Here is an 8634-nt window from a genome sequence, read left to right on the forward strand (position 1 = left end):
CACGTCCATGAATTTAAGCCCAATTATCTTCTTTGATCATGGAGATCCCGCTACGCAGGTCGGCGTCCGGGGAGCTCCGCTCCTCCATAAGTGCTTTCAGCCCTGGCCCCCCCGCCCCTTGAACAGTCGGGGTGGGTTTAGGGGCATCTGCGGGCCTGCGGCCCTCTCCGTAACCCCCGGAGAGGTGGGGAGGTTGCCATTTACTCCCCTAGCAACCGCCAAATTCCTTATGAAGGTCGGAAAGATGGAAAAAGGGTCAGCCATTCCTGCGACCGGAACCGGAACTCCCTGGCAGATGAACATTCTAATGGCAAGCAAGCACAGGCACTGCCAACTGCCAACTGGCAGCTTCTTGCTGGGGCTTTTTAGTGTGTGCGTCCTGTGAGCTCTGTTCTTGTTTATATGTGTGGTGACAACAGCTCTGATGAATGTTGAATAAATGTTGTTGAGAAACATATTCTGCCATGGACTTTTGACTTTTCCTGAATATTTAACATTATGTATTTTGTGTTTCCAGCTTGTGAACGGGCCCCTGAGACCTACGGATGGAGGGGAGGATGATGGTGGTGGTGGTGGTGGTGGTGATGATGATAATAATAATAATAATAATAAATTAATAATTGATGATAATAATAATTAATCAAAAATTTGTCAATTTATAAATGAAAATATAATTTATAATATTATATATATAATATATATAATATATAATTTATAATATATATGATATATGATATATAAAATATAAAATTTATGATATATAACATCCATTCATAGCTGCCAAGTTTTCCCTTTTCTCGCGAGGAAGCCTATTCAGCATAAGGGAAAATCCCTGTAAAAAAGGGATAACTTGGCAGCTATGCATCCATTTATCATCATCATCCGCAACACGCGTTAGCACACGTCCTGACGTGACATTCGACGGCAAGCACACAAAAAAGCCGGTTGAGAGGAGGCGGAGAGCGCCAGAACAAAAACAAAACCCTTTCCCGCCATGCCCACCGGGAGTTGTAGTCCCCCCTGTGAGCTCCCTCGACCTCTCCTCTGGCGGAGGGGACTCCGTTTCCCGGCATTCCGCACGGGGAGGGGGGGACGAATCCCACTGCAATCACGTGCCCCGCACTTGGGCGAAGGAGAGGCTCCGGGGCCATTTTGTGAGCGAACGTCGCCGTTAGATCAGCTGCTGCTGCTGCTGCTGTTGCTGCTTCTCTGTCCCTCCGCGTCCGCTCTGCCTGCCTCCCTCTGCCTGCCCGGGCCTCGCCGGCTGCTTGCCTCCCTCCCTCCCTCTCTTGTCTCTCTCTTTCTCGGCCCCCGCTTCCTCTCGCTGCTGAACCTGAGGGAGCCCCGGGCGAACGCAGCCGCGGTCTTTTCCCCCCCGAGCAGCGCCCAGCCACAGAATCGCATGTCCACTATCCAGAACCTCCAATCCTTCGGTAAGAAGCGGCGGCCCCCGCGCAGCTAGCGCAGGATCGGACGGGGATTGGCGCAAAGGGCCGGCAGCGAAGACGCCCCACCTCCGCCCCGTGCTCCCCCGGTCTTTGGTGGAGGGAAATTGGGCTCGGGGATGCCCATCCCAGGTGTCTGTTATCCTGGCAGCAAACGGGGTGCGCATAAGGGGGGGTCCCCTCTTGCCTCCGTCCCCCCTGCCCTTCCTCTTCCCCCCGGCAAAGCCTATGCATCCCTTTGCGCAGCATCCAGGAGGTTGAAATAAACGGGTGCATGGATGGAGCGTGCAATATTTTTTTGGGGGGGGGGTCCCAGCAGAGACACCTCTTTCCCTACGCTGCGCCCAGTCCATTAATTTTGTTAAGCTGCAAGGGTTTGCTGCGGAAGATGCCCCGGTTGGCACGGGGCTTTGCATTTTCCTGCCCCTGGTCTTACAAAGGGAAGGTGAGCTGTGCCAGCCTTTGCCCCTCTGTGCTTGCCCCCACACCCTTCACCCTCTCTCCTTTCACGCAGAGTTGATTCCTTGCTATGGGGCCGGGACACATCTGCTTGACCCCTGCTATCTAAAAACGTTGGGTGCTCAATGGCTTAAAAGTGCCTTCCTGGAGGCCGTGTGTTTTGTGAATGGGAGGGCCAGAGTTCTTCCCACCAAATGTCAAAGAGAAAAACAACTACCAGACTTTTAGAAGACATCTGAAGACAGCCCTGTTTAGGGAAGCTTTTAATGTTTGATGGACTAGTGTATTTTAATATTTTGTTGGAAGTCGCCCTGGGGAAACCCAGCCAGATGGGCGGGGTATAAATAAATAAATAAATAAATAAATATATTATTATTAATAATAATTATGGTATCACTTTAACAGGCTTCTGCTGTGTTCTGCTAGTTGGCGATTGCTTTGCTAACTGGGACTTGAGGGTGTAGCTTGTGGGTTTCCCCAAACTTGGGTTGCCAGCTGTTTTTGGACTACAGTTGCCATCATCCCCGAACACCGAAGCTGCTAGCTAGGGATAATGGGAGTTGTAATCCAGAAACAGTTGGAGACTCAGATTTTGGAAACACTGGTCTAGGTTAAAACACTTTATTAACCTCGGTCCACATTGTATAGTCCTCTGTTAAGACTTTGTTTGCTGATGTAAACTCTAGTAAACTCCTGCTCCCGTTACCAATATCTTTGTGACAAATCATTGAGTAAGGTATCAATGCAACACCCTCTATATAGCTGGCTAGCCTAATGCACAGGACCTTGTCCACTGACTCAACCGATCCAGCTATTTCCATTTGGTGGCTGACAAACGTCTGTTATTACTGCATTGACCAAATTTGGTTTGTAGCCTACTGTAGACTCTTCCACATTTGTATTGCCAGTTGTTGATATAAAGCTGTGCTAACAGCGTATTTAAGAACTGGGATAAAATGCAACCTCCTGGCCAGCAAGGGTAAGGTTAGTGGAGTAGTAGCAAGTCTTGCATCCTCAGCCCTTTCACTTGCCCTGCCAGGATTGAAGCTGGGGCCCAGGGGACCCTTGTTGGTAATGGGAAGAGGCCTAAACTGGGTCTGTTGCTGTCACACAATGGCAGAAGGGCCAACTCTGGATCCGGTGGATTTTGTACCAGCAAGCTCTTCTCTCTTTCTTTTTCTTTTAGGGAGGTTGTGTTCTGCTAGCTATCAACAGCAGGAATGTAACACCAGTGGTAGCTTCCACCGACTTAACTTTTCCTCCCCAACAGAAGGACTGGGTGGAGGGACCCCTTTGCCTCAAGAAATCCCCTCCCCCCCCTCCCAGCATTGCGGTTCAGGAATTTGGCTTGCTCTGCCCATTTGACATCTTGCTAGCTGTCTGGGCAGCTCAGATCACCAGCCCTGCAGTTCATTCCTGCACAGTTCTCAGAGCTATAATGACAGAAACTTTCCCTCTCCTTTCATTTGCTAACTTAAAACTTGTATTTTTGGGGGGGGCGGGGGCAGGGGGAGAGCTGCCTTGTCGCATGTTCTTTCTTGAGGGGATCAATGTTCTTGAGGGATCTATTTGACATTATTCTCCTGAGGAGCATTCAGTGAAGTGATTCCCTCCCCTCCTGTCTATGCTTAGGGGGTGGGGAACCTGTGCCCCCCCAGATGATGATGGATTACAGTGCTCATCATCCCAGGTCAGGCTGGAAAAGCTAATGAGAGTTGGGAGTCCAGCAACATCTCTCTCTCTCTCTCTTTCTCCCCCCCCCAGCCTAGGCAAAGCTTTTGTACCTCAGACTCCCCATTTTCTCCTACCAGTCTTGAGGTCAATTTCTCCTCTATCCAGGGAATTTATTTTGTGGTATTCTTCTTTCTATGCAAAGAGCCCTCATTTTATCGTTGTCCTAGCCATCAGTTCTAAAATTGCACTCCTTGATTTGCATTTAACACAGATACATCCACCTTGCCGGGAATAAACTTCCTGATCTGTTGCAAACAGCTTTTTTGAGGACCTTTTCATTTGTAGGGGTTTATGCCTGAATTGGATAGGACTTTAGAATGTGTCAATTGCTAAGGGAGGGAAAGGTGGAAAATTGATCATGGTTTTTCAGTCTGACTCCGCTTTGACTCTGCTCTTTCAGTTGGGGAGTGCAGATTTTGTGGGCTTGGTCTCTGCAGCTAAGGGTAGGACAGGAGCAGTAGAAGATCCTTCAGCTAAAATTCTGCCGTATTCTCCCATAATCCACTTTCTGCTTCACAGAACACAGCACCATTTTAAGGAGTTCGCAGAGGTAGTCAACCTTTGTCTAAGCTCTGACTGCAGGGAGGGAGGTTATATGACTCGCTGCTCCTCATTCAGAATAAAAACATGAAAAACAATAAGATTCTTTAACCCTCCTTCAGCCGGAACTGTGGCACAGGCTTGTAGCCTCTCAGAGCTAGACTTGGTCATACTGTATTGGAGTCTGTGAACACGTTTTTGCAACTTTTGCAGTGACGCAGAAGTAGCCTGATGGGAGTTGGAGCCAATGACGCTCATAGGGCCAGAGTTTCCTCATTCATGCAATACGATTTGAATGCTAGGGCCATGTAGAATTCTCTGCCCTCCCTCATTGTACAGCTTGTACCCGGTGTTTATATTGGACTTGCCCTTGCCTCCCCTTGTTAACTTGCCAAAGCATTACCTCTAGGTTCATTGTGCAGCTGCAGGGGGGCTCCTATGTGTCAATGGGTAAGCCCAACAGGCCTCTCCAGTGCCTGGTGTGAACCGACAGTGTACCTTGGAAGTGGCCCCAGAATCTCCCCTCTACAATGCACAGGAGTTGCATGGCAGACTGCTGTGGAAGGAGTTCTTTGAAGGTAGATTGACCTTTTCCTCATCCGGGTAGCTGGTTGGCCTAAAAGCAGGGGACTGATCTTCCTCAGATTGAGCATCAAACAAGGCATAGGTGGAAAAGAGCTTCCATTTTAGTAGCAGGCAAGCAGTGGAGCATTGTATGGAGGAGTTGGTGGGTTTGGGGGGCACTAGTGGACAAAGGCTAAAATAAAAACATTGTCACTACCAGGGTGCCTAATGGAATATCAAACTACTTATGGTTGCTGGTATGTTTTTCTCCCCACAGTTAGTAGTCTGTCCTGAACACATTTGTGTTAGAGTATTCCTGGTTAGTGTTTGAGCAAGTTCTCAAGGTGAGATGGAGACTGGGTTAGTCTGTAGCAGAGAATGAGAAACAGGGCCCAGGTATGGGCCTTAGAGAGCAGACAACACCCACAGATATGCAGAAATTACCATATGTGACAATATATCACTATCATGTTTGTATTGACATGGTAAAGAATAGCTGCTGCCTGGATTAGGTAGTTTAGAATACTAAGAAGTATGTTTTATCTGCTAGTTGGAAAAGACATTCAAAATATGCAGGAACTTGAAGGTTTGCACCAGACTAACTCATGTGGACTTTTCACCCCTCCAGACCCCTTTGCTGATGCAACTAAGGGTGACGACTTACTCCCGGCAGGGACTGAAGACTACATTCATATAAGGATCCAGCAACGAAACGGCAGAAAGACACTAACTACTGTTCAAGGAATTGCAGATGACTATGACAAAAAGAAGCTTGTGAAAGCCTTCAAAAAGGTAGAGCTGTTCTTCTCCTAGGTCCTGAAGTTTTTGATCTTGAAAGAGAAATGCATGTAGATCAAAAATTTCCAGTGGGAAAGTGAAAGATCAAACGCTGTGACAGGCGTGTTAAATGTTTTGGTTGAGACAGCTTTCCAGTATAAGACCATTTCAGATGTTGAATGCACTGACAGGAGCAGCCAGTCTTAACTGAAAAAAAATATGTTTGAGCAGTGTGCTGGTCAATTTAGTTGCAATAACCAGCTTTCATGCTCTTTTCTACAATTGTCACTGTCTAGGAATGGATCCAGACCCTTTAAAATGACTTTAAAGCCACATAAGGAGATATATTGCTGCAAAAGGTAACCAGAAAGTTGTTCCTGGAACAAATAGCTCAGTACCGTGTTGCCTGTTTTTGACAATGCCAATTGTGTTGCGGAGGAGGAATTGATGTTTTTACATCGAGTTCCATTTTGAATATTCAGTTCTATATTTCTAGAACAGTAGTTAAAAAAAAAAGTGGGGAGACAAGCCTGGAGCAAAGAGGAAAAAACCCTGGGAGGTGATATGAGAAGATATCTGAGGTTGGGTGTGGAGTGGACCAAATTATAGTGTTCTCATCTAGTTTGTGGTGGTCAGGTTGTAGTGGGAAATGTGAAGTTGGGCCAGGGCATTGATTTGACTCCTGCAGTTGATTTAGGCATTGCTGAGCTCTGCAGTTCTAAGCTCCAAGCACCTAGGAACTTCTGCCAAAAACCCATCACTAGAAATGCATATATCTCAATTACTAGCAAAACCTTTGGAGCATGTCTTCTGAAGGAAAAAAAAACCCCAAAATAATGGATTTTGGTTCTCTTCTGAAAGTGATCTAAACATAATTTGCTACTGGGTTTTTTAAAAGCATTAAACCTTACTTTGCAGAAATTTGCCTGTAATGGTACTGTGATTGAGCACCCGGAATACGGGGAGGTGATCCAGCTGCAAGGGGACCAGAGGAAGAACATTTGCCAGTTCCTCCTAGAGGTCAGTCAGCTCAGGCTGCTTGCTCAAATGTTAAAATGCACTCGGAAGCCTATTTAAGCAAGACGCTTTTGACTCTGAATGTAACATAACATGGCAGGGTTGAGTGAGTCACTACCCCTAGCTGTGAGCCATATTGCTGCCTGGGCTAAAAGGGTTGAGCTGAGTCATACTGGCGGCAAGCGGGGAAGGAGTGCAACAGGCCTGACTTCAGCAGTCAGAGATATATATTTGAGCAGCTGGATTTTATCACAAGAAATTAACTAATTACATAAGGCACTGTTTGGTGCTTCTCCGAATGTAACCTAAAAGAATGGCTGCTGTAGATCCTCTTGTATACCATAGGGGGGAACTGGTCCAGGGGCAGATGTGTTCTTCCAGGCTTCTCTCTTCAGCCCTCGGGACTCTCCCAAGGCCAAACTCACTGCCTGGGTCCACGCCCCGTACTTGCAGTTGCTCTACTCCAGTGATGGGCAACCTTTTGAGCTTGGTGTGTCAAAATACACCAAAAAACTGAGCATAACTCGTGTGGTGTGTCACTTCGAACCCCCCCCCCCTCATTTCACGATATTTATAGTTTAAATAACAAAAATGTATAATTGTAATATATAACTGTATTTAATAAACCAAAAACTAATTATTTAACCAAACGAAAAACCCCTTATTTATCACAAAGTGCCCAGAGTTGTTGAGCTTTTTGGGGGGAGCTGCTGATCAAAGGTTTGGAGGTTTTTTTGGGGGGGGTGCAAAAGTTGCTTTGCTTTGGGGGGGGATGCCCCAAAGCTGCTGCGCTTTTTTGGGGGAAAGAGAACAGAAATAAATGACAAATAATACTAACACGCAGCACCGACATAGTCTGCCAAAGCGCCAAAAAACCCAGCACAGAACAGGTTAAAAACCAATCTGGCTACCAGCAACAACAACAACAAAAAGGGATCCAGGTTTTAACAGCGGAGACAAGCTGTAGCGTGAGGAGCCGGAGAACAAATGGGGGGGAAGCAACAACAGCGCAAATGGGCCGATGGGGCTCGTGCCAGCAGTGAGGGCTCTGCGTGTCACGTCTGACACGCGTGTCATAGGTTCACCATCACTGCTCTACTCCCTCCTTGAGTGCTTTAGCCTGCCTGAAACGAGTCCTTAAACAGTAATAATTCTTCATTGGGTAGAATGTGTGTCTGATTCCCCCCCCCACCCATGGCTCTCATGTAGCCAACTATACAGAGGTAAGATTCACCTCCATCGCTTCACTCATTTTTGCCTCTGGCTTGCAACCCATAGACAGTTGCACACCAGGAAGATGGCACACCTCAGACCCCAAAGAGCCTCCCCCCCCCATGGTACATTGGTACAGTTTCATCTGTATGTTAACTCTTTTCTATCTGCCTTGAGATTGACAAGTGTGTTAACTTCATTTTTGTGTTGGACTTTCAGGTTCTAACTGCTGCGGGCTTACTGCCATCTCCTTCTCTTCTGCAGGTTGGCATTGTCAAGGAGGAGCAGCTGAAAGTTCACGGCTTCTAAAATGTGTGTGTTTACATGAAGAACTTCTGCAGGTTTTGTTCTTACCCAAGCTGGCTACTCTGTGAAAAATGATTCTTTGCAGTCGATGGACTTCCCATTCAAAACCTTATTTGCTTTTGCATGACTACAGAAAACATATGGAGTGTAGGCTAGAAACACATAAGAAAACTGCAGTAAGATGGTAACGTGAGATCCTTGAGAATTTTAACACATTTCCAATGGAAATGTTCTACTGCTGATAGTTCAGTGTTTTACTTTTCACCTGATTTAAATGTTGTATTAAAACCATGTGTGTTGCAGCTTAAATAAAAACGTCTCTTATCTTAAAACTCCTGAGTGCTTAGGATGCATTAAACAAGAGCCTTCAGTGAATCATAAGCATGTTAGTAGCTTCTTGACTGCCTGGTAAACTAAGTAAAATCTGAGAAGAAAACAGCCAACAGAAACACATCTAAATATACTTTGATTGTAAGTGTTGCCAAAGATTACATAACAGACTGTATTGGGAAAAAATGTAGTTTATCATCCTTAATGCTGGCCTCTGGCAGTGGAAATTCCGTTGAATGTTTTTGTAGAA

At 46.4% G+C, this 8634-nt stretch overlaps 1 protein-coding gene across 2 annotated transcripts; it reads left to right on the forward strand.

Moving 5' to 3' along the window:
• Positions 1-1133: 1133 nt before the first annotated feature.
• On the forward strand, positions 1134-8386 carry EIF1B (eukaryotic translation initiation factor 1B). Of its 2 annotated transcripts, none has more exons than XM_035129923.3 (4): positions 1134-1433; positions 5371-5534; positions 6438-6539; positions 7968-8386. In XM_035129923.3, exons 1-4 carry the CDS (start codon positions 1403-1405, stop codon positions 8055-8057), a joined length of 387 nt encoding a protein of 128 aa, XP_034985814.1. In that variant the 5' UTR covers positions 1134-1402; the 3' UTR covers positions 8058-8386. The 2 variants fall into 2 exon arrangements, with proteins under 2 accessions (XP_034985814.1, XP_034985815.1); XM_035129924.3 differs by having other exon boundaries at positions 8013-8386.
• The last annotated feature ends 248 nt before the right edge of the window (positions 8387-8634 follow it).

Source organism: Zootoca vivipara, chromosome 11, assembly GCF_965207765.1.
Source record: "Zootoca vivipara chromosome 11, rZooViv2.hap1.1, whole genome shotgun sequence".
Lineage (NCBI taxonomy): Eukaryota > Metazoa > Chordata > Lepidosauria > Squamata > Lacertidae > Zootoca > Zootoca vivipara.